General features: G+C 40.2%; 1 protein-coding gene across 2 annotated transcripts in view; it reads right to left on the reverse strand.

Moving 5' to 3' along the window:
* The window catches only part of SLAIN1 (SLAIN motif family member 1), a 53,814-nt gene extending 43,385 nt beyond the window's left edge, over positions 1–10,429 (reverse strand). For both annotated transcript variants that reach the window (XM_049815924.1, XM_049815923.1), the window contains exons 1-2: positions 9,848–10,429; positions 6,458–6,597 (exon numbers count right to left, since the gene is read on the reverse strand). In XM_049815924.1, coding sequence (XP_049671881.1) covers positions 6,458–6,597; positions 9,848–10,356 — 649 coding nt within the window. In that variant the 5' untranslated portion in view covers positions 10,357–10,429. The remainder of the gene's footprint in view (positions 1–6,457; positions 6,598–9,847) is intronic.
* Positions 10,430–27,020: the final 16,591 nt, after the last annotated feature.

Below are 27,020 nucleotides of genomic sequence, written 5' to 3' on the forward strand. Positions count from 1 at the left end.
GGAACACTTGGTAAAGCAAGTGCAGATAATCGACTTCTTTCTAATGTATTAAAACGCGAGGTCACCTGCTAAGGGCAAAGACTGTACAGCATATTTACAGGACTGTGGACTATATCCCAGAAATAAACAACTCTCAAAAGATACTTAGGGGTCATGGAATAAAACAATCTGAACAAAAGCTTCCCAAAAGATGCAGTGCTATGAAGACAAGAACCAAAGTGCTCCCTAAAGTGAAAATACAGAAATAAACATTTTAGTAAAGAAGTAGTGCTACCTCTATATACCACATGGGGGAAGCTCGTCTACATTCTGAAATGTTACTCCCAGCTCTCTTCTGCAGACATCAAAAATAGGCAGTGAAAGAAAGCCAGAATGTAAAGAAAAAAGCTGTAACAATAATTTGGGGACCAGCAAACAATGAGCAAGACACGCAGACTATCAGGAGCAAAAATGAAATGACAGCTTCCAGAACACCCCATAGAAAAAATATCTTCAGTGGATAAGCTTTCAAGTGCTCGCAGGTCCATTAATAAAACCTACGTTTCCTTTTAATTCCTATCCAGGAAAGTAGTCATGTACTTTGGAAACAAAAACAGTGACCAGAACTCTGCTGGATAACACTAATTGTGCCTGTATTTTTAGTGTAACTGTCAGTGTTGATGCTACTACTATTGCTTTTAGACATATGCTGCATTTGAGCCTACATTACAAGCACAAATTATTCTTATCTTAAATAAGCCTACTAAAATCCTCACATAAAATTTGACAGTATTTCTAGCTGTTTAACTACTCCTGATGAGTTGATAATCCTAGTTCAGTAGCTAGCATGGATTAATAGAACACTTATATTCTAAGCAGGATGGGTATCTTCTCAACTGAAGTCAGATCCAACACCACCTCTCTACCACCCTTTACATAGACTTCAGAATTCAGCATCATCTTCTAATAACAACCAGAAATCAATTCTAGGAAAATATTTAATTATAAGCCACACAACAATCAATCCTCAAATATGAAATGAAATTCTTAAATAGTATGCATATTATAATTTAATAAAAAGTAGAAGTCATATTTAAGAGCCAGATTAGAAAGGCAAGGGATATCTGTGAAGTGAATACAAAGTGTCTGATCTTCTATGCACTTGTTGCCGTAAGGGTTTTCAAGGAGACACTTCTGCCCTGAAGTGTACTTGCAGAGTAGAAATGTTCCGGTGCTAGAGAGAAATACTCTGTGTGAAATGCAAGCACGCGCTTCTAAGTAGAATATCAAACCTGAGTTTTTCCCAATTGAACTATACGAATCATCCTCAGCAGCTGTGTTAAAAAATCCAGCGGTATCAGCATTTGCAAAACCTCTAAGAAGTGCCTGGAATTATCCAGCTGTTACAACAGGTTACTTCAAATAAATGCAATCTAATAGGAAATAACTCCTCTGCGTGTCTATGTGTGCTCTGAGCACTAAGCTTGTACTGCAGCAGAAGACTGCTATGCATCCCGTCCTCTGAGATGTCACATTCCCTGCAAGGTGCTCAGATGCTGATAGGAGTTACAGCTGCTCATCACCTTTTATTATCAGAAACATACACAAAAAGGAACGAAATCAGTTGTGCCACTTCTTTCGTTCCTTCTAGAGCTTTATAAATTTTATTGTTTATGATGGAAACAACAATCCAATCATCTGCAAGCTTCAGCACATTATCATTTGCTACCCCAAAAGCATTTTACATGGAACTTTAATCTCCGTTACATATGAAAAATAAGGATGAGAAAGCTGTATTAAATCTTATTAATCCCATCCTGAGTGCTAGAACATACATCTCTGATGCATCAGTGGACAGCAAATAAACCTATTTTAGAATAATAAAAAAAATCCCACCCTGCACTGGGTGCAGAACTAGATCCAGCTCAAGCATACAAAATAAAAGCTTTCATCCATTTACAGTATTTTCTGTTTGCTTCTGCTGTTAACAGAGTACAGGCTTAAAGTTCACTATTACAGCAATTCTTAACAGTTGATGAAATGTACTTTATATCTTAAAGACTCCAAACTAAATGACTTCACTATAAACCCTTGGGAAGTGGAAAAGAATTTAGGACAATGGGACAGAACCTTACCTCTTTCTGTATAACAAGTTTCACATTCAGGTAAAACTTTCTGGGGCCCTTTTAGCTGTAATTTTTTTTTTTTTTTTTTTTTTTAAACAGGTAAAAAGAATGTAGTACTGTCAAATTAAATCTCCCCCCGTAGTTTTTCTTCTGGATATATGTTTGGATATCAAACTTAACTGACATGTGACATTGGGATCCAGTACAATAAAAGCTAAAATTTCACTGATGAGATTCTTGGGGTTTGTGAAATCATAAGATATTGGAGAGAAAACTACAATGGTTCTGTTTCACAACATACCTTACTGTCCACTGATGACATAACAGGATTCATCCCGAAGCACATTACTCATTTTAAGAAATGAAGCAGAATTTAATCTTAAGACTATAAATTACTGCAGCCAATTGCAAAACCTACAGACTTCCGTTGCCTACTCTTTTTAAACATCTGAAGCAGTATTTCTGAGTAAGAACTCAAAGCCAAACTCTGAATCTAGCCAATACTTCATATTCTCCAGGAAAGAGGAGTTTTCTGTCTGGAAGGCTGAATTGGATGAGATGCGCTTTGAAGGCCTGCATAAAAGCTGAGCTCCTACAGACCGACTCCTTGCTAAGCCTCTTAACTCTGCAGTTTATCCACCCACCCACTCCACAGCATTTTACAGAATTGAAGCTATATAAGGTATCTACAGCCAGGGTGTCAATCAACACCTTCTCATCAATTTCAGAGCAGTTATACCCTTCTGCACCAGCTAGGAAGTTTACACATCGCCATCTCTGTGCTCGCTGGGCTTAATACTGACATGTCCCAACATCTCCCAGTATTACCAAGAAAATACAGAAGAAGCTCCACCACACCATTACGACTGTGACGTGGTCCTGTTGATTTGAATGAATCTAAAGAACTAAAATAGACAGCAATATTAAAAAAGAAAGGGAGGGGGAGCTGACCCTACAGTAGATAGAGAACTGCTGTTAACAAAACAAACTAGAAAGGTTTCAAACAAAAGATGATTGAAGAAGAAGAAAAAGAAAGAATTGGTCCAGGTCAGGTCACAGATTTAATAAAAAAAACAAAAACAAACCACAAATACTACCTCAACACTAGAATTACTCATGGAAAACAGGAAAAAGCTAAGCAGACATCTTACCATAGGAGGTTACATTTAACTTTCATCCTTCTTAAAGCTAGCATACTTAATCCACAGAAACAGGGCTTTTAACAAGCCTAGTTCATTATAAACTAAATATAAGCTTTACCTACTTAGTGGTAGACCAGAGGAACATTGTGAAGCTTGTCCAAGTTCTCAAAGTGCTTCACAGCAGAACAACCTGCTAGAGACCACCACTGTGCTTACACCCTTAAAGATTTATGCCAAGATGAAATCTTACTTCCACCGTGAAATACTTAAACCAAACATTTTCATCAGAAACGAAACAGGCTGGTGAGCACAACAAGGTGAAAAGTTAACTAGCATCATCCAAGTAACTCTCCAGCCTGTATTATTTCATCGCCTAGGATCGCTTTGGCAGAAGTCTCTCACAAGACCTTTAGCCTTCTTTTGAGCTATCCTAATGCTGGGATGTTTCAAACAACAAATGAAAACTTTTATGAAAATCAGGATATAATGTAATATGGAAAAATTACATGAGCAGGAATAAATGAGCACAGATTGAAAAATCATAAGAAGATAACAGGAATTAGAACTCAGAAAAACAGCCTGGCGAAATTTTACTTCTTTTGGCTCACGGCTCCTCTCTCTGTGTGCACTTACTCAGATATGCTGACTTTGCAGACAAAAATCAATTTTTACTGCTTTTTATTTCAATGCACACTATAGTGCCTAAAGAGCTATGACAATCTAAAGTGGATTAATTTTTGGCTAATGCACCATGGACAAAAGTACTAAGCGAATTCTACCTATAAGCCGTTTCAGAAATCACAGACTGGTATATTACAAAAGTTTTTTGACTGCACATTTAATAATTCTCAAGTACATTAGTGTTACTGTTGACTCAGTGCCAAACAGAAGAGGCACAATGAGATTTCAAAAATCCCTCTAAAATGCCCTTTCAAAGCATATGGCTAAAAGGGGAAAACACTGTTCAACTTACAAGTATGAAGTTTGAAACTTCAGTACCAGAAAAGAAGAATGGCATTCTTACTGAGTCACTTTTAAAATTAGGATAAAATTCTGTGTACATATTTATAAACATGTACTTACTGATAGAGTGCACTGCAAAACAAAAAACAGGAAAGTCAAATTACAGAAATTTGTTGTACTTTAAAACAGAATTATTAGATACTTACAACAATCTCACATCTGGTTTCAAAACTGAAGAAGAAATAAATACCGTGAAACCAACTTCTACAAAGTGAGGGTAAGAAACATGGCATTTGCATATTACATATTATTTGTAAAGGTATAGGTGATAAAATCTTTAGAAATATGAGTATTAATCAAGTCTGACTGAATTATTAATTGAAACAATTTTAGCATAGAACTGCTGCAGCAGAAACTCGAGTCCATTCCCTCCTTGAACATACTGCTCCCATAATGGGTTTTACACATGGCATGTAATTTCTCAGAAACTTTTTTCAGACCCCAGGAAATTCGTGAACCCATCATCATGACTAGAACATATGGATCAAAGCAACTCAACGTAACCTTACATGACATGTATCTCTCGCTGCGGCTTCTGCACAGAGAGAGATTGAACCAAAAACCATAGAGTGACTTAAATTTGAAATGATAAACGTGCTTTTCTAGTGTCTTTATTGCCTATTAAATTTAAATAATACCTTGTAAGGGGAAAAAGAGGTCACAGACTCCTCCGGCTTGTTTCCACAGGTGCATTATGGACCTGATTCAGTTGCCCATGCCTAGATGCATTGGGCCACCTGGGAGGCCCTTGGGAGGCCAAGATACCATCAAAGGAACAGCAGGTAAGGCACAGGACCTGCGGACGGTCTGTCCCCAACCTGAGTGGAAGCTGGAGGTCAGCCAGGGTAACCGAGGCCATCTCAAACGGCACTAGACGCCTGCGTGGGACAATCTAAACGGAGCTTCTACACGGGGACTCGGCTCCTGACCGGGACGCCCTACACCGCGCAGACATACATACCTTCAGGTCACCAGGCGGGCGCTGAGGGCCAAGTGCCCGTTACTGTGAGTGGGCTCAGGAGAGCTACTGACTTCGTCCCAAGGCCAACACCTACACCGCATCATCTGGGCAGCTCCCCAGATTCCTCCGACTCGACGGACAAAACTCCCGTTGACTGCCAAGCACAGACACCCAGCTCACACTGCAGACACCCCAACTCCGGTGGCCAAATCACGAGCCAAATTCCACCCTAAAGCTGGGTGGGATGATTACCAACATAGGCACCACAGTTCGGCCCACCGAACTGCAGGCAAATGAGCTCAACTAAATATTGCTAGGACAATAATCATTGTAGGATCTCTTATAGTGAATGCAAAGAGACAGATGCCTTCAGAGACCGACTCAGTTGAATGCCTGATTTTGGATAAGACTAATCCACAGCTACCCATATCCTCCAAAGCATAGAGGAGCATGCTCAATCTCTCTTAACGACAGCTGTACAACCATATGCTCGTATTGTCATTAGCTTTATTTCCTTCTCCTGTCATCTTCCTATATCGTTCATTTGCTGCTTCTTTCCAAGTAAGTTATAAACCTGAAGATAATATCACACCTTAATCACTTTCTTCAACAACACTTACTACAATCTTAATGGGACCCCAGATGGTAAAAAAGCAAAAATAATGGTACCAAACAGCCACCAGATTGATCCCAGTACTTGAGACTACCGAGAGCCCACCAAAGTAGCGCTAGCAGTCAAGTTACAGCTTTTCTTGGTCTGTCCTATACTTAGCAAAGTCCTGATACTACCTTAGATGTGGACAAATATGCCTTTAAAAATTTATAGCACCGGGATACTTCTGACTTTACAAAAAGCCAAAACCACTGTTTTCAAATCTCAAGAGGTACCAATAGTAAAGTTAGCATCAAAGTTTTCTTGCCAAGATATCCACTATTTTAAGCAATGGATGAAAACTGTGAAGTTTAAAAGATACAAGTTATGCAGTGGAAGAAAAGGATAGCAAAGGAGGAGAACACTTGAAGAACCGCATGATCAGAAAAGAAAATTAAAAAAATCAAACAACTGTTAGCATTTATGTAGTGAAGGAAGACTTGCAGACACAGGAAAAAACCTGCAAGTCTGCCATTTGTAAAGCTTGCTAAATTGTGAAAAACACCAAACACAAGTGAAATGCCAGACCAAACCCACCAACTTACTAGTGAAGAAATTCGAAGAATAGGATTACCTTGTTCCAACCTAAAGCATAGGGAACGTTTTGCAGCCTCTATCTCAGGACTTGGATGATCCAGAACACGCCTGCACCACTGCAGAGGACTCAGTGATTTCTCTTGAGAAGTGAGAGTCTTGGTAGGCAAGACGTACAACCTTAACCAAAATACACACAAATATCAGCAAGATATGCAATACTTAAAAGTTTACTTTTGTATTCTCACTTTCCTGCCCACTAATAATTTATAACAGTGCAAAGCCTTGCAATATGATATCTAATAACAAAATATATTCCGAAGTAGAAGAGTTTACTTTAGTTTTCTTCTTCCCTCCTCGGAAAAGTACGTGGAGAAATACAGGTCTGGCACATCAAAACAAAGTTCAAGTAATTTTCTCATAAAAAACTTCCATCTCGTCATTACCACTGTCTGAATTACAGCACTGTCCAAAGTCCAAATTCATTAGGTGCTGTACACACGCCAAAGGTCCTACCAGTTTTCCCTTTTATATTTATCTTTAGTGGAGATCAGATAATTTCAGTATTTGATTTTACATTTAAATCACAATTTCACTGTTATTTATTTCACTCTTTTACCTACAACAATTTAATCTGCTTGTCAGAGCGCTGATTATAATTTAATTTTCATACACAGTATCTTCCCCCAGATGAACCCAATGTTGTACAAGTCAGATTTTTAAAGATTAGAAAACATGTGCTGAGAAACAATGAAAATCCAATTTCAATATTCAATTCCAGCAGGAAAAAAAGAAATAGGCAAGACAAGCTAGCGTATACACGTTATTCTCAGACAAGAGCAGGCAACTAATCAGATGGTCCAGCACATTAGGAAGCCAGGTATCAAAGCAGATTTCATGGGGAAATTCTTGAAGCTGGGACCTGCGTTGCTGCCGTCGCCCTTGCAGATTAGCGTACACCAGCAGACGCCGGTTCACCTGACAGACTGCAAATCTCCCGGGAAGGGAAAGGAGCTATTCCGGGCCGCTGGAGACAGCTCGCGGCTCTCTGGCCTGACCACGTCTGATCCACGCGGACAGTCAAGAGGCAGATTCTCAGGCACCAGCAAAACACTCCACGGGCTGCAAAAGAATCTGGCCTGCACACAGCGGATGCAAAAGGCAAGACCAAGATAAAAAAAAAAAAAAAAGAAAAAAAAAAGAAAAAAAAAAAAGAAAAAAGACTGAGCGCCTCAGGGGACCGCTAACAGGTAGCAGCCTTTCACCTTCAGGGTTTTGGCTCACCAGCTACCCAAGTCCCCCGAGAGCAACTGTTCTCCCATGTCTGCTCTATGTTGTTTGTTTTTTTTTTTTTTTTCTCCTTTGAAGTCAATCAGCACTCTCTATCCAGCTCACAAGGAATAAATATCCTCGCTGCGATTGCTATCTCTCTTGGCAATCCCAGCAGAGATGAACTATTGAATTTCTCTGAGGAGAGGACTCATTTCCCCTGACTTCCTGGGGTGCCTGGCTACACATTTAAAAAATGATACCGGAAAAAAATAAAAATGAAAAAAAAAAAATAATAAAAAAAAAGCAGAAGTGCTTCAGAAGCTAAGTATCTGACTGATGATCAGACGTTTGTGTAAAAAGCTGAACAGCAAAAAAGAGGTTTGACTTGTCTGCAACGATGCTAATTTTTCTACATTTTTTTTGTAACTGCAGTTAAAAAAAAAAAAAGCAAATGTATTGAAGGCCTAAAATTACTAATCAACAACTAGGATACACATTGGTCTTTGGCTTTCCAGATAGCAGTTTGCTTTCAAGACTGACATTACAAAAAAGCCCCAAGCAGCTGGCATCACACAGCTGACCTTTCATGGACAACGAGGGAGATTTAGCCTTGAACTAAAAACATTCAACAGCTAAAACAACTCACTCTTAGTAGGATAAATTTGTTAACAAACCCCTGTCACCAAATTCTTCCTGCAGACACGTATGTGTGTGTCATGAAGGTAAGTTTTGGCCCCCCAAAAGCATTTAGGATCGCTTCCAGAGGGCAAATCAAATAGGAAACTCTACCGAGGCACATCAAAAAAGACTGACTTTGTATTGCACTGAAATATAAACAGGGAAAACATTTTGCTTAACAGGACGGGATCAAACAAATTCAGTATTCCTTAATGTGAAGGAAAGTTAGAGGTTAGGACCGAGGTAAACTTTGATTCACGTCAGGATCAACAACCTCAAAACAGCCCCGCGCAGACTAATGGTACACACAATGAAACAACACTGACAAAAATTTCCATACAATTTGTTGATGATTCTCAAAAGCAGTTTTCAGAAACTGCAGCACGGTATTTTTTTGTGCCACGAAGTACACACAACCATCATTCAAGACATATTTAGGATATTTGGATTAATTTTTAAATCCTTTCTCTGCTACCAAAAATAAGGATGTTTACATGCATCTCAGCTGCAGTATACTGTATTTTATTCTTAGCTGATGTAAAACCTCAGCTCGATTTAAAAGCTAGCCACATAAAAAAACCACACTGAAACTTTGACAGGTACATAAGAGTTAATTAAATATAAATAATACATTTTTTATTACTGACACTTTAAGACAACTGAGCATCAATTACGTTTAACGTGGTTAAACGCAGCCAGCGACTTCCATAGTATTCCAGCAGCGTCCCTACAACGTTTGTCCACGTTGCCGAGACAAGTTTTGAGGCACCAGGCTTACTTATTTATTTATTTACCTCCCTAGCCTAATTTCCCCTTCTACTTCTTTTTAAGTGAGCGTTATCATTCCTCTAGGTCGATTTTATTTTCCACTATATTCATTCGCTATTCATTTCTGCTTTTAATTCAATTTTCCGGCGCCCAGCCGTGCCTTCTGGAGCTACACAGGCTGTGTATTCTGCAGATACACAGCCAAGCATTTAGATCAATGTCTAAAAGACAAAAGCCCTCCCAAATCCCTGAAGATGGGAGACAATTGGGCACAGGTTTTAGGATGGGGAGGCAGCGCTGCTCGGGTAACGGCTTTCCCGGAACGATTCCGCTATTTTTAATGCCTTCTGTAAAGAGGAGGCCGAAACTAGGCTGAGACCCGAAATTAAGGACAGACTGCCGTCCTCGACGGGGACCACGACCGCAGGTCTCCCGCCGAGGGCGCGGGCGAGACGGGGGGCAAAGCCCCCACCTGAACGCCACCCGGTCACGGCCCCCTCCGCCGGGCGGGTTAACCGCACCGATGGCACGTTTTGGGGGAGGAAAAAAAGGCAGATTTAAGTTTAAGCAGAACGAGATCAAGTGGATTGGGGAGGGGGGGGGGGGTAAGACTAGCGAGAGCCCGGGCAGCACCAGCGGGGCGGGCGCTGCGGGAGGCGGCGGGGGCCCCGGGGGGCACCGGCGGGCCGGGGCCGGCCCGGGCCGCACGTACCATGTATCGTCGTCCTGTCCGCAGCAGCCGTCCTCCAGCTCCAGCACCGCCACCTCGTCCAGCACCGTGGCGGGGGCGGCGGCGGCGGCGGCCGCCCCCGGACCGCCACCGCCGGCTTCCTGGCCGCCGCCAGCCGCCGGCAGGCCGGGCGAGGGCTTGAAATAGGCGAGGGGCTCCGGGGGGCCCAGGGCGGCGGCGCACAGCAGGGTGGGCACCGGGCTGGGCAAGCAGGGCGCGGCCCCGCCGCCCGCCGCGGAGGGGGGGCTGGCGGGGCGCAGCCCGGCGGGGGCCGCCGGCGGGGCCAGCAGCAGGTGCGGGCCGGGCGGGCCGGTGGCGACCGCGGCGGCGGCGGCGGCGGCGGCGCGGCTCCGGAGCTGCTCGTTTTGCTTCTCCAGCTTCCGCACCAGCTCCTGCAGCTTCTTCACCTCCAGCTCGGCGCTGACGGCGGGGCCGGCGCCGCTCCCCTTCACCTCCGCCATCATCGCCGGCTTCAGCAAGGCAGCCTCCATCCTGCCGGCCCGCCGCCGCCGCCGCCGCCGCCGCCGGCACCTGCTCCGCCGCGCCGCCGGAGGGCAGCGCCCGCCCCCCCACACACCCCCACGCCCCCCCCGGGGGAGGCGGGAGCGCCGCTCGCCGCGCTGGGGGCCCGGCCCGGCCCGGCCCTGCGCCGCGCTGCCCGCTCCCGCGCCTCCCGTCAGCGGCGGCGAGGACGCGGGTGGGATCCCCTCCCACTCCGGCAGCCGGAGCGCCGCGCACACGCAGGCGGCGGGAACAAAGGGCCGCCCGGCTCCCCCGCCATCGGCCCCGGGGACGGGCGGCGGCCGCCTCGGCGGGGACCCCCGCGGGTAACCCCCGGGGGCGGCGGCGGCGGCGGCGGCGGCCGCCTCAGCGCCGGTCTAGGAAACAAAGGTGCTTCCCCCACCCCCGCGTGCTGGATGTGGCCCAGGACGCCGCTCCTCTCGCGTAATTAGAGCCTGGTGGTGTCAGGGTTGTAATTATGCAGATCGAAAGTGTGATGGGAATGGGAATCACGAATAGAGGCTTTGTTGGGTTTGAAAGGAACGACTTCAGGCCGAAGCAGGCATTTGTGGGTTAGAAACGTGCTGATTCTAGGAGTTGGGGTTCACAGCGAGGGAGGCGACGTATTCTTGAAGGTGCGTTGCTGGTGAAGCGGGAATACTGAACCCAGCGCAGCAGAAACCCGCGTAACTACTTACTTTATGGACAGGAGAACCCCTGAGGTGAAAGATGCCCTCGCATCGAAACGACTTTTTTAACACAGTCCAGATACGTAGATGGGTTTGTAACGCTCCGGTCTTTGAGGGAGGGATGAAAGACGCTCGGACATGGTCGTGTTTTACGTTGTCCTTCGTTGCCCGGTATTGGAAGGAACCATAGCTCGTGTCCCTTCCTCCCACCTAGCAGGTGAGCAGAGATTCAGCGTTGCCCAAGGTAGCCCAGCCATCACACAGACCTCATCGGGTTCATTGCCCCTAGCTGCAGCTGCAGGGGACAACCTCCCGAGTTGCTCTCCTGAAGTCTCCTAAAGCTCTGATATGAAATGGAGAACAAATCTCCAGGAAGCATGGAAGTTGCTCAGGCCCCGCTAATAATTGCTGTCAGTCGGTCGCTACCCAATTCTGGAGCATCAGCTTCGGGCAGCGGAGTAGCCGTAACAGCTACCGCTGCCTCCACGGTGCTGCGTCGCTGTCTCAGGTTTCCTAGGTGAGGAGGAACGGACGCTAATTCTCCGTTCAGGGCATAAGTCAACTTTGAAATCATCCAGCCTGTCACAGTATTCTCTCTTTTGTTTCTAGCCTGAAAACTTTCTTCTGCAGGTGCACGGGACAATGGCACTAATGTTTGTCAGTCTTTTAGGCACTCTTACAGTGCAAATAATAACAACTGGAACTACAGGAATGACTGGAAAGGAAGATAGAGCAGGGCACAAAGCATTGGCTTCCAGATAACCTAACTTTTATCAAAGAAGGGGGCAAGTACAGCCCCCAGTATACTACATTGCAACCAGATAGGGCTTAATCCAAAACTTTTGTTTGGTGTCCTCTGTCCCTTTGGAAGAAAGAAGTGGAAAAATGAGAGTGTAAAAACCATCTGGCCCCAGTTCTGCCACGCGTCATCAGAGTGAGTAACATAATCCAGTTTTCACTACTACATATAGCTGTAATCTTTATTCCCGTAAGTAAAAGAATTGAGTTTCTACATGTTTAGCCCCAGGCAAAAGGCATATCTCTCAGGTTCTTATCACTAATAATGGTACTAGCCTTAATTCTTAGAAACGCGTATGCTAATCCAGTAAGACTGTAAAGTCCTAAAAAAGATAATTAGCAGTGTATGTAATATCGAGTTTATTAGACAGCAGTAATATACAATGAAAAAAGCCAAGAAGAAGGTTATGATAATATCAGTGCTGGGTGATGCAAGGAGGGAGAGGAAATACTCAAAAGAGATTCAAAATGGAGGAATCACTTTTTCTCTTTGAACCAGGCAAGCAAAGTTACTTAGTGGGCCAGCAAAAAAAACAGGAAACGGGTATCTGATTTTTTTCAATTGCTAGAACAGGAACGTGACTGTGTGGTCAGGATATTGCATTGTTAAAAAAAATAAAAATCTAACGAACGCAGACAACAGTTTGGAGATACATCAGGAGATGCTTTTGGAGACACGCTAGAGCATGTAGCATCATGGCGCAGGATCTTAAGAGTCGCCATGGAAATGCTCGTCCTCAGTTATGAGTAAAAGTAGTTGCAAATTTTCAGCTGCCTTCTACTGTTTGCGTCGCCTACATAAATGTTGCATGCAGACACTTGTTTCGGAACTGAGTTCCTGAGGAGAAAAAGCTTAGGACTGAGCGTAGTGCCCTAGCATGGGTACAAAAGTTCTTCCTGGCAGTTCGGATGAATTGATCACAGGCAGGATCAGGCTCATTACATCTCATCCCCAAGAAAAAGGTCCAGGTTGGCTTTTCCTTGAGTGAGACTGCTTTGAGCCTAATTTCCATCCAGCAGTATGGGTAGAAAACAGCTTAAACTTGTGCACGCTTCACACCATGCTCACAGTCAGTGTGAGAGACCCTGTCTTTTTCCCAGGCATTTCCCGGACGGGTGGATCTAGTAAAGCATAAAAATGCATTTTGCTGTGTTGTATTTTTTGCTGTATTTTAAATGTACATCTAATTTCACTAACATGTCATTTCACTGACAGCGTAGGTTCATGTAGAGGTGCTGGCAGGTAAAATGTGTGTTCATGAACACACTCACTCATGGTCTTCATGCTGGCCTGCTAGTCTTCTGCAAAGATGGTTTGAACTTCTTAGTCATGAAAATATTTGACCTAATTGTTTCGTTTTTAAAACACAAAATATTTTCCTCCCAATATTGATGTTACTAATAAATTGTTAATGAGCTCCATTTGATATCCCAACGCTAGCTGATGAGTTTTGATCAACCCAGAACTTCATAAGCTCTTTACAAACCACAATGAAGACCTGATGGTTCCGTTTCTTTTTTTAAGGCGTTGATAAAATGTGTTTAACACTGACCCCAAACATCCAAATGTGCCCATGGAACCTGTTATTCCTGGACCTGAGAAATTATATGCCCTAAATCAGTAGAGTTCTACTATAGGATGCTACTTACGTGGTATCCTATAGTAGAAATTTTTGAATCAGTATAGTTACTAATAGGCTCCCAATGCAGAGAACAAAGAAGCAGGAAGTCTACAAATCCCATCTGCTCTTCTCTGATAATAAGCCTGTTGCTTTATGCTGCAATAGCTGCAGGCAGGACCTGCCTTTCAGGCAAGCCAGTAAAGAATTAATTGAGGTAATCCCGTCTGGGCTATACAAAAGATGTTTTACAATAAGGTCAGAGCATGGACAGTAAACTCCAAGTCTGGGGAGGTTATTTTAAAGTGCAGTTCCAGTCTGAAAAATGACTGTGAAAGTAGTTTTATAAATAAATATAGAGCCACTACCATGCCAGCAGAAGTCCACCATCTAATCCAGTAAGTATTCTGTCTTTAACAAAGGCTGGTGGTAGCTTTGTAAGGAAAATATCTCAGAAACAAGAAAAATATAGAGGGATTTTCTCCAGCTTTCAGAAGTTGCCGAATCGGGACATCTGGACCGTTTATTTTTGATAACTACCTGTGTAATAATGTTATATTTGCTGAGCCCCATTTTTAAACCATTTAAACATTAGGACTCTACAACACCCTGTGGCAATTAGCGCTGCAATTTAATTATGTATTGTAAGAAAAACTACTTCCTATTATCTACTTTAAATCTGCTGCCTAGTAATTTAATTGGGTGTCCCTTAGTTCTGGTTTTCTGAGAAAGACAGAATGATTAATCATTCTCTATTCAGCTTCTCTTTGTCATTCATGACTATAGAAAACTCAGTCACTTCTCTTCCAAGCTGACAAGCCCTAATTTATTTAGCCTTGCCCCCACAGAAATCAGGCTGAACCTCCCATTGTTTTCTGTCTCCTTCCATAATGAAAACTGAATTTTCTAACCCATTGTTTCCTTTCTATTAATACTCCATGTTTTCATATGTCATGATAGCTTAGGGAAAGACTCTGACAAAAAATTCTTGTAAATCCAAATATACTCATTTAAAGAAATCGGCTTAACCAAAAGCATATTGGCTCCTTCAGAAACACTCATATATCACGAGTATACCTTGCTTTAAAAAAGCTCTATGGACTCTCCTCCAATATATCGTACATATCCAGATGCCTCTATATTCTGTTATTTATTATAATTTGTACAAATTGGTTTGATAGAAAATCAGACTAACTGAAATGTGGTTCCCCAGAGCAGCTTTCGTGTTTTTTTCAAGACTGATGTCCCAGCTGATGCTTCCAATTTGTTTGGCACCAAGCCTGCTTTGAATGATGGGGTAAATGTCTGTGAGAAGTTCAACAATGTCACACTTGAGCTCCTGTAGAGTTTTTGCATAGATACTACCTGGTCCTAGCAATTTGTTATTGTTAAATTTATAAATTTGCCCTAAAATGCTTGAGCAATTAAACATTTTCCCAGAGTTGTAGCACAGATTCTTTATTCTCAATGTCTCCTGCAAACATTTTGACTCCCTAGCTGTTGCTAATTTCCTGCTAATTGACTTTCTCTTTATTATACGGTTTCCTTTTTGAAACTGCCATGATTCTTTCTGGCTCTTTCCTTATTGAATTAATATTAAACTGAAGTACATTGTAATCATGATTAGAATTCATTTTCCATAGGTCAAATTCAAAACTGCATCATTTTCTGTGAGCCCCAGTTGCTCCAGAAAACCAGCATTTATGGTATCCAAAGATATTGTCTGTTCATTAAGCTTAGGGTCTGCTAGTTTGTAGATCCAGCTAGACACAACTATCCGTGACAGCTCTAATGTAATGGTTTGTTATTTTATTTTGACTCATCAGTTCCATATCAAATCACTCTGGCTTTCAAATGCATTAATCCCTTCCCTTCTCTTCCTTTCCTTTCCTTATAGACAGAAAGCAACAACCTGAATCTTGCAAGTCAGGATGGGTTGTTTCTTTCTAATGAGTCTTCATCAAAAACAAAGACTAATTATGCTTTCAAAGAAGCTTGAGCATTTGCATTGTCTTCAGCATACAAGTATATTGGAAAGTGTAATTTGGTTCACAGAACCTTACCGCTGATGAATAAGAAGGAGAAGGTAGAGGGGAAGATGTGGAGTTCAAGGTTGTTAATAAATGAGCTGATAATGTTAGAGTAAAGGTTTTGAAACAGCAGATAAGATGTTTAAGTGTAAAATGCTGAAGATCATGACACAAGTACAGCTTCTCTCCAGGAAGCTAAAAATCCATGACACACATTTTGCCAGAATCCAGATTTCAGCTTGATTTGTCTTCAAGAAACAGTGGCCACTGACACAGGAAAAATGCCTTATTTCATGATGACATTAATATTCTGGAGGGTTCAACTAATTCTAGCTCTTTTTTTCTCCTTTTTTTTTTTTTTTTCCTGTCTTCTGTCATCTTTAATTTTGTCTATCTGCATATAGTTGGAGAAGCATATTGAAGAAATTCAGCAGCTTTGCAATAAAGTGGAAAAAAATTACTATCCATGTTAGCAACTCCATCATATGGATAACTAAGTGATTTTTACAGTTTGTAAAATTTTAGTAAGTATACGCCAACAGACTGAAAGCTTTATGATACTGTAAAATGGTTTAGAAGTTACCATGTTAAAAAACTAAGCAACAATATGCTTAGCATTGGTTATGTGACATATCTCAGAAAAAATAAATATTACAAACCCCCCTCAGTCCAGCAGTAAATATGTTTTTTGGAAAGGCACATCTAAGCGGCACTGATACCATGTCAAAAGATCATGGAAAGTTTGCAGTTGCTTGGAAGGTTTTTCTTGTGTCAAAGTGGGTGTGTTAAATTTTCAGATGGGGAATGGTTTCAAAAAATAAGTGTCTGAACTTTCATCCAAGTTCAGTTTGATCAAGCAAAAATCTTTGCCGAATATCCAGAAATGCCCATGTAATTTATTTTTGTGATTTCTTTTTTCCCATCAGATGGGATAAAAAAAAAAAAAAAGCCTAGCATGCAAAAACCTGTCCTTGCACTATCTATGACCCACTCAGTCACAAAAGATCCAATAAATGGCAAAGATACCTAAAGGCGAATTTAGGTACAGTTAGAAAACCTAAATCCAAACTCGTTTTCCAGACCCTCTCTTTCATATACTATAGAACTTGCAGAGTACTTGAGATCTTTCCTGCAACGGATCATTAGACCAGCATAAAAACCTTTGCCATTCCTCTTGCCATGCCAGGTCTCCTGGGTCGGGGTAGTGATGGATCTATCAATCTTTCTGCCTCTGGGTCCCTTTTGTCCATTCTGGAGGTGTACAGTCAGTGCCAGACACACCTCCAAGGCTGGAGGAGAGCTGCAATACAATCAGCCCATTCCGAGACAATCTGGAAATAGAAGAAATGCAGTGCAGCGAAGACATTTCTCAAGTACTCTCACTGGATTGATGAAGGGTGTATGAATTGTGGTGTTACAAAAAGAGCATGTTCTTCTTAGCTAGATCTTTTCCTTGTGTTTTTTTCCAATTTCATTATGAGAAGCAAAGTCCCTGTTAAGCTCCACTCCCCTGTTTCATTTATGTTCCTACTGGGGAGATCCTGATTCTGAATTAGAAGGCAGGGGAGTTTTTAAACAGTCCTGGTGATCTCTGAGTTAAAAAACAGAAACTGGAGTTCTCAAAGCATGTGCTCTCCTCTGAGTATCTGGGATGTCTTACACTAGAAGAGGCAGAAAAAATAGCGCTCCTTCCTTGCTTTCCTCCTTCAGCTTTCCTCAGATGTCATTCATGTCAAAAATGGTACGCGTGCTCCCATGGAGAATTAGGTCATGAGAAAACTGGTATTTTACTACAAAAGGCTTTACAGTTACTTTTACTTATCTGTTACTTTTGTAAACAGATAAAAGCAATGTTCAAGTGCATTATCAATTGTATAAACAGATAAAAACAGTGTTCAAACGCATTATCAATCGTATACTTCTGTAGATTTTCCAAATATTAGTATTTTAAATATTTGGCTGTTTGAGATTATAATGCTACAAGTATGGTTAGCTGGATTCTCATTCTTAATTCCAAGGTTTAAACTACATACAGGGATAACATAATTCAAAGTTCCATGGGTGCAAACTCCCTAGAGGAACCAGAAGATGTAAAGACAGACCAACGTTTTCTGGAATATTCATCTTACAGTCAAGTTTGACTATTGATTTCAATGGCACCATTATTTATGGCAACACTATTACTTTTTAAATTCCTATCCCCAGTTTTCAAAATCACTGATTCTACTTGCCCTTAATTGGCTTCTTTGCATAATGCTTTCATCCGTTTCTTAATCTTTTCTCCTTTTTCTGCTTCTTTGGGGTATTTTGACATGCGAACACTATTTTTTTGCCCCATTAGGAAAAATGGCTTGAATGCCAGAAAAACCTTGCATTTTCTTTCCAGAAATGATTCTCTCTCTCTTTCCTTTTTTTTCCCCCTGAGTAGGTAGTTTTAAAATGTTGGCTCCCCATTATTTTGGCCCCAATAGCTGTCTAAGCTCCCTAAGCAGATGTCTGATGACTGCACAGCAATGCCAAGACTCAGACAAGTGCTTTTGGCATGATTATACTCAGATATTGACTCTAATAGGACAAAACCAACCAGTTTTAGGTCTTGGCACAGGCTATGAGACTGTAGCTGTCAATTTATAACTGACACAGTTACAAAAACTCCACAAAAATAGTACATTTACAAGCAGCTTGCTTGGAAAGGGAGGTGAAATCTGAATTTTTCTTGAGCCACTTACACAGGTGCAGCAGTACCACCCAGAGGCCAGTACTGTGCTGGGCACTGCACAAAGAGAAGTAATTAGTTCCTGTCCAAAAGAGCTCAGAGACTGGAAAGGCAAAGAAGATACAGTGGCCTAGAAGAGATCATCATATGAAGACATTTCTAGTAGTCTCACATGAAAAGCCCCCAAATTCCACTCCCTCACCATCCTACTCCAGCCAAATCTTGAGTGCAGACAACTCCTCTAATGTTGCTAGAAAGGAACACAGCATTCACAGAGATAAACAGAGAATCATTCAGACTGCTTTTAATTATGGATTAGACCACTCAGATGAGATGGAGAAACTCTGGGACCTGGTCTTTGCTCCAGGACTGTCTCTATATTTTCTAATCTGCAGTCATTCCTGAGGGGCCAACAGGCACATAGTGAACGTGCAGGCAGTGCAGCTATCCTGTGGGCCATGGGCCGTAAGGATCCACCCTGCACAGGTCAGGGAACTTGGCAAAAACATTAATGGGAACATCTAGTTTATTCCACACACCAGCCTGTTCCGCTGTGTCACACGCCTTGGTTAAAACACAGGTACATTGGGGTGGAAATTGAACTTGGCCCTCCCACTTTCTGGGCCATTGATCTGTTCAAAGAGGAGAACACCACCTCCATGATTTTAAAAGGCAGTAGTTATCAGAGGGTTTTTGAGGAGGTCTGATCTTAGAAGTGTGTGCCAAACATGTTTTGAGAGTATCTGCAGATTCTCCTCCCTGAAATGCAAGGAATGTTTCTAAGTCACAGTTTTATTGCTGTAGGAGATTAGAGCTGAGTTGCTCAGATCAAGCAAAGCACAAAACAGGACAGTAGGCCTTTGAACTCAAAGAAGGAAATATCTCATGAGTTTAAGACCTCAGTGATTCTGCATCCGTTAAGCAGCTAAACAGAGCTATTTTGGTCAGCAATTTCAGACTTCGGCACGTCAAACCTACCTAAGTATTAAGTGTCTTTACCCTTTGTCTTTATGGAATGAAGGATGTCTGTGAAGAAAAACGAGGTGTTTTAGTGCAGCAGAAGGGAGAAAAGAAGGCTACATTTCTCTCTCATAGCCTGATACCAACTTGACTGGAAGCTAAAACCACCTCCTGGTGTAACAGAGTAGCTACAGTGAGCAACATGCAAGTATGATCAGAAAGCAAAACCAACCTGGAAAGTGGATACTTCATTCTAAACAACAGGGTTAGGTTAAAATATCAAGGAAGGCAAGCAGAGTAGCAGAGTTCTGACCTATATATATTCTGAGTAAATAAACTGAACACATGAAACTATTCCAACACGACATGGATCTCCATACCAAGGAGTAAGGGAAAGCATGTCCTGTCAAACTCACAGAGATACTTATTTCAAGAGGAAGAGAATGAGAGGAAAATGTTACAGATGTTTGTCACCTTGTGTCAAGCACTGCTGGGGCGGGGGGATGCTCAGGCTGAGCATTCAATGAGAACCTACACAGGATACAACAGAATATATTAAAACAGCAAAGCTGTTCTTGTGACATTCCTTGTTCTTGTATATACCAGTAGCTTTGAAGCCATCTACATATTTAAATGCATCAATATGTATTATATGCATTATTTCACTCCTTTCCTCTTATCGCTTGATTCTCCCCCCTGTAGAGCTATGCCCCAGCTTTGTAAAATAAAGTATCCATTACACACTGAAAAAATGGGCCTCATGAATCACAAAACCCCACATAATTTAGTACATCATCTCTCAATACAGCTTTCCAGTCTAATTTAGTGCATTATTGAAGATAACATGTTCATTAAACCAGCTGCCAGCAAACTGTTCATTTGGATTGTTTCATGGAAGCACTAGTCAAAGACAAATAAAACACCACATGCTAATGATATGCAAAAAGGACAAAAACCAATTAAGTTTTGATACATTGGTATTGAGATGTTAATATGATTTTTTTTAATGAGTACTGCCATGCTGGCTTTTATATGGTAAATATCAAGCATCACAAACCCGGTGTTTCTTTTCAGCAAACTTACAACGTATAATAAAAAAAAATAACAAAAAAACACATGGCAAAATTACCAGAGCTGTTCAGCAAGGATGAATTAAGGAGCACAGAATTATTATTTATTGGTTTTTATTGCTACTTCTCTGTCAGTGAAAATTTAACTAGCAGATATTTGGATCCGGGGTTTGCTCCTGGTCTCTAGTGGAGTGAACTAAAACATCTCATTCCCTCAGACACTAGGAAGTCCTGGATTCTAATGTGCTGGCTCAGGTGAACATCTAACATCTTCCATTGTAACTGAGCCTTAGCAATAACTGTTGGCTTCTGAACAGGACCAAATTTGTGACCCAAACATTAAAATTTCACCAGTACATCTCTCCACCTGTTGTGCAAGTCTCATTGTTTCCCAGTGAAGCACAGGGTAATAACAAGTATAGTTTAACTAGAATATGTCATCAACAAGAGACACATACCAGGAAAAGTATCTATAATAACAGGTTTATTAAAGCTACTACCATTAATTCATAAGAATTTTTCATAAAACTAACAAAACAAACTATCTACTATTTCACGTCTCCTTTGCATATCAGTCTGAACATCTTTTAAGCCAGGCAAGACAGATTACATCATTATTCAGCTACAGGCCCAATGGTTTAAATTACACAGACAGCCATACCTCCTGTCTCCACTATTGAATGTGCAGATGAGGAGAGCAAGTTTGGCTGGGACAGCCAGCCATTCAACAGTCTAATATTAATTTATGGCTTTGGCACTTTTCACTTTTCTAAACTCTTGCTCAGGTCCTGCAGCCTCCAACCACTGTAACTCTGTCATGGTCATATCCAGGAAGTCCTTTTAAGCTGAGATGTCAGGGAATAAAATCAGTTCTGAATAACCATGATCTAAAACATCTGATGGCAGAGACTAGTAGTCAACATCTTTTTTTTGTGCAGTAAACTACTGAACTGTTTATTATTTTAGGCAAATATGGCAGGTAAATATTGAGTGTTGTGGAAACATATTATAACAAAGCATGAACTCTTCTTTCAGTTTGTATACTTTAATACACATATGCTGTCCAAAAGGAAAAAAAAAAATGCTTTCACTGTAGTCTCAAAGGAAGGAGTTTATCTATCATCTGGCCTAATATAGATGTCTAGAAGCCTGAACTATTCACTCCAGGTTACTTTGCAAACCATGGAAAGTAAGACGTACATTCAGAGCATGCTTAACATCATGCTAAAATAGATGTTTGCAATCTGACCAATTGAATCACTTCCTAAAAATGTCTACTTCTCTATATGACTGTAAAGACAGAATAGATCAAGTAACTTAGAAGTAGGTGTCTACACTGTAGATGTTTAAATTTAGGCAAGATGAATCCATCCAAGGTGTTTAGATACTAGTCAGTTTAATAAAGTAGGAAAGATAAATATAACAACATAATGTCATGCAAAGTATGTATTTCATGATTCATGGCAACTATTAAGTGTGCACTTCTGGGGGAAAAAAAAAGATAATACAATAGTTACCAGAATTACAAACATGGAGTGTTAATTAAAATGCTCTAATGATTTTTGCCTAGAATCCCTCTGCAGTAATAGAGATGCATTTTCCAAAGATTATTTGTTCCATCTTAAAGTTACCATTTAAGTTACTTGGGAAGAATCTTCCTCTGGAGATTGATCTCTCTCCTCAAAGGTGCAGAGTGAACCCACCTTACTCTGTGTGAAAATAGTAGTTTAAACTGAATAGCTGCCTTTTAAGTTACTAAATCTTTGATGAGATTAATCCCATTCATGCTATTCAAAGATAACAGATCTTTATACCTGAGGAGATGTGTTTTCAGTAAAGAGAATATAGCCCCTTCAAAACATATGTGCAGGTATGTCCAGCTGTTCAGAAAATTTCAATAAATTATCATTAGTTTTGCATACAGTTTAGCAGTTTCACAGATCTGATGAATATATTGAACAATATCTTGTTTTGTATCCTGGAATGCATGTATGAAAAGGCATCTAAATTCTCATGAAATTAATTCCTTTGGAAACCATGCAGTAGGACTGCATTTAGAGTATTTGTTCCTAGCAATAAAAATGAATCATTTCCCATAGTAGTTTGAATTAACAGGCCAATACACTTAGCTAAATGCTAGTGGAACTTCTTTATCATGCTTTCTGTATGTCAGAATTAGTAGATCCATTTTTCTGCAAGAGAGAAAAGATTGATCAGATATGCCAAGAAAATCAGTATTCTCTAAATGTCATACAAGGAAATTTTAGATCAATTTATTTTTTTAGAAAGTCTGCTGAAGTCTGACTGTCCCATCTTGTCATTTGCTGAAATAGTATATGTCATTTTATAATGCTTAATATACGGATCATTGGTATGTCTTTCTACAGTTTTATAACTGTCATAGTGCCTTATTAATTTTATAATCTGATTAATTGTAAAATTCACTCTTTCCATCAAATTTTGCAGCAGAATAATACCACAAAGTATTTTAACAAAACAAATTGATTAATATAATTGTAGTTAACATGATCTTATCTCAGAAGTACATAGGTGAACACCAGTTTATCAGAACATTTAATCTACATTTCCATTTGTCTTTATTTGGTACAGAGGTACAGATTTATAGTATTATGAATTGATAGTTGCTGTGAACATAGAAGACTTAAAATCTAGCAACTTCTAGAAAAATTAATAAAACAAAAGCTGCATTCTTCACTGCCTTGCACATTTGTTTAACCACTGTGCTCCTCACAAAGGTAAGAATGGTAGTCACAGTATAATATTTTTATTATGATTTAATAGATTTTGTATTTTCTCTTTATTGTTCACAATGACTATATTATGTGAAAATACCTCTGAACCCTGGCTTACTCATTTCAATAGAACAACCTGATTCTCAGATGGCCTTTCAATTTATTCTTGTCACTTTCAGGGCGAGATGCCCTTGCCTCACTATAGGTGTCTCTATTGACCGCACAGGTAGGACTCTACAGATTACAATGAGACCTTAAGAGATTTCCCCCACAGGTACAGAATAATTATTGTGTCTGGAACCTGTGGTTGCATATCATCCTAGGCAACCCAGTCTTACTGAATGAAATACTTTGGAAAGGTTTAAGTATACAGAAATGAGCAAAAGCAATAGCGGTGTTGTAATATATTGAAGTTATTTGAATGAAGCTCTCTACATTGTTTTTCGGATGTTCAGTAAAATACATCTTGAATCTTACCTTTAACTTTGGAATAGCAAGGCTCACAATGCACAGTTTGTCTGTAAATCCAGATGCTGTCTCCTGCTTTCAGATCTTCCAGTGGTCTTTTACATACTTCACACTTCAACACACAAGCAAAATAACAAGAAAAATTAAAATTAAATCCTTCTCTAATATTCATTCCCAGCATACTGTCTTTCAGGAAGTAAGCAATACCAGACCAGAATAGAGGTTATGAGTACTGCAATATCATCAAATCTGAACTCTGAAAGAGTAGTTTTAATGAACAGTAAATTAAACAGCTCACCTTTAGACATCTAAAAATCAGATATCTAAGTCTCAACTGTTTCTCTAGGTTCTTATTATACTTACCAACCCCTTTCTACCCCCAGACATTTCCAAAGGGTACTTTCTCTGCCTTAGCTTAGAAATTTATTCTCAAATAAGATTAATCACTCTTTTGAGATCCTTTTGTTTCTTCATTGAGTACAGCAAACAAGATCAGACTTAATCATCCAACTCAGAGTAGGTCTTAAAGAATCTAAACCTGCTTATTTCAAAATCTTTTATGATACTTTATCTTAACTATGTCTGCTGTTATTGCAGAATCTGGACACTGCTTTCATAAATGTCTTAATAAGCTAATTTTTGAGAGAGAGAAGCATCTCCCATATTTCACATATGAAAACACACAGATACACACAGAGGTTGACTTCCCAAGATCACAAGGACAGCCTACAGTGGATCAAGGAGCAATGTAATTTGATCTATAAACCAGACTCTTGACACCCCGCATCATCTCTTTTGCAATCTAATAAAAGAATAGCAAATTCTGGTTTCTTTGGATATTTTATCCTCTGATAAGTGAAAAATCAGCATTACTTTTACAGTGCAATTCAGTAACTGAATTGACAGCCATTCCAGAAAGGCTGTAAGTCTTTCCATAATTTTCACAATGGCTGTCTATTCAGATAAATTTGGACTGAAAATCTTTATTAAAATTAAAAATTAACAGTCTTACCCAGAACACCCCTTTGCAGCTAAATGAATAAAGAAACTGTGTGATGTCAACACCATGGATTTAAAGGTAGTGTGAATTATTAGATCCAGGATCCAGACAATATGCAATTCCCTTGTTACACATGCTCACTAGGGCTAGTATGAAATTGCAACTGAGCACTCAGTGTTAAGTATAACATGTTAGAGTACTAGAGACACACACACACACCAGTTTTACAGAACTATGTTTTTTCTATATATTTTCTACATAAGCTGTTAGTATTAAGGTACTAATAAAAGAGTCTGCTCTTTTCACTCATTTTATGTTTCCTTGCATAAATCAGCAAAAGGAAGGACATGTTTTCAAAACTTTGTTCATCAAGATTAGCTAGCATTTTTTATACAGAGAAAAAACCTACAATTTGGATTGTAGGTATATAACTTTACAAGGAAACTTTTGGTATATAACTTTACAAGGAAACAAAGACTTTATACTGCTGTCAGCTACATGCAAATCTCTAATGGTTATAGGGTATTTGTAAGGAGCTAAATGAATATTGATGATGAGAAACTGCACTACTTAGCTAAATACATAACTACAAGCATGAACCACAGACCTACATTAGTTGTTTAATTTTTTTGCCAGTGCTTTCATAAATGTGTAGTTACACAAAACTTAAGCTGAATTTTGCTGGCCAGACAGGTCCCTACTTGGGAATAGGTAGCAAAAAGAATGTAATTTAAAAAATAAGCTTAAATATTTAACAGATAGTTCAGCCAATACCTACATGTTAATACTCTAACTGCATAAAAAGCCCATTCCTCTCTATGGGGGTTGGTCTATCTAAAAAGAATGGGAACAAACCAGAGCTTGTATTTACTTGCAATAACAGTATTGAGGAGGTGTTACATAGTGATTTCCATGGAATAAATTGCATTCTAGTACTCACAGAGCTCACGAAGTCCATGTGAGACAAAAAGCATACGTAACTTCCTACACATTAAGTACAACTTTACTGCTGTATTCTGCTTTGGGTTACTTTTCATGCAGTAACTAGGTAAACTAGGTAAATGAACTGCTGTCAGAAGCAGAAGTAAAAACTATGCAATACTGGGCAGAAAAATGAGCTATGCTAATGTGATGATTTTGCCAAGTATTGTTTGTTAGAACAACAAACTATGTGTGGAGATGCAAGCAGAATTAAGACAAATGAGGCATAAAGAAAACAGATCAGAGGGCTGAGCACTGGTAGGTGTACTCTGAGAAAAGTTTAAGAGTGAGTTTTAGGCTGAGGCTTAGGCTTTGGAATGACAAGCAAAAAAAATGTCTTCTGTGCTTTCATTCTTCTTGGAAACAGGAAAAAAAAATTACATAATTTTTAATAAATAAAACTGAGGCAAAGACATATTAAATTTCAACACTATTTTATCCTACAGCAGAAACTATCCATAAGACCCAAATTTTAACCAAATCTTTGATGCCAGTGGGTAAAATTATTTCACCTCTATGGCTTAAATACCTCTTACTAATGCCTTTAAGTGTGGCTTCTGCACAAGTCATGGTTTTAGATGTCACTTACTGAAGAACATCTACAAAACCTCATAAAAAAGAAATAGCACAAAATTTTACAGTTTGAAGAAAGTGTAAGTAGGATATAATTCACTATATCAGACTGGAAGAATGTTTAATGAAAGCTTATAAATGTGTAGGACATTCAGGATACGTTCCACTGCATCCTTTATCTTCTTTGTCGTTGCAAGAGAGGAGAGGCAGGGAGAGGGAGAATAGAGGAAGAGAGAGAGAGATGGAAAGAAAGAAGAAGGAATTATCTAGGGGAGAGAGAGAGAGAGACTAGTATTTCCTACATTAATCTTCTCCTCCAGTGTGCAAGCCTTCCTCTTCTCCCAGGTGGAGAAGGCCTGAGGCCTAAATATTTGCTTATTGTATGTGTAATATAATGCAGGTATTACATTCAAATTATATTTCTTAGTAGCAGGTGAAATCTTCTTACCTTGAAGCAAGTCGAATGACAGCAAATTTGCAAGGCATCTAAGATCATTTTGGCATCTATACCCAAGGGCTTCCTGCAGTATGTACATATATCTTTTCCAATTATACTCCTGTGTATATAATATAACATCAGCTGTCAGAAAAATACCTACCATTGAAATCTCAAGGAGAAAATTGATAAGCTTAGTGCACTACGTGGGAAAGACATTTGTATACTGTACAATGGCCATAAATGGAAAAATGTCATATGTATATTCCCTCCATTCTAGTTGACAGGTGTAATATACATGCTCCTGTGATGGGCAAATTGCTGAGCATAATTGTCAAGTAGCAAAAATACCTTGATAGAAAGAATGCTCTTCTCTGGTGAACTGAATGATTTCAAACAGTAAATGAGACTGTATTAAACTGCTGAATGTCTGGGAGCATGTATACTAAATGGGGATGAAGTGGAGGGTAATGATTTTAATGTTTTAATCACAAAAGTAAATTAGTAGTTGAATTTAAACTGCTATCATTTGATCAGTCTGATAAAAGAATTCCCCTCTAT

The sequence above is a fragment of the Accipiter gentilis genome, chromosome 13 (genome assembly GCF_929443795.1).
Source record: "Accipiter gentilis chromosome 13, bAccGen1.1, whole genome shotgun sequence".
In the NCBI taxonomy this organism is placed as follows: domain Eukaryota; kingdom Metazoa; phylum Chordata; class Aves; order Accipitriformes; family Accipitridae; genus Astur; species Astur gentilis.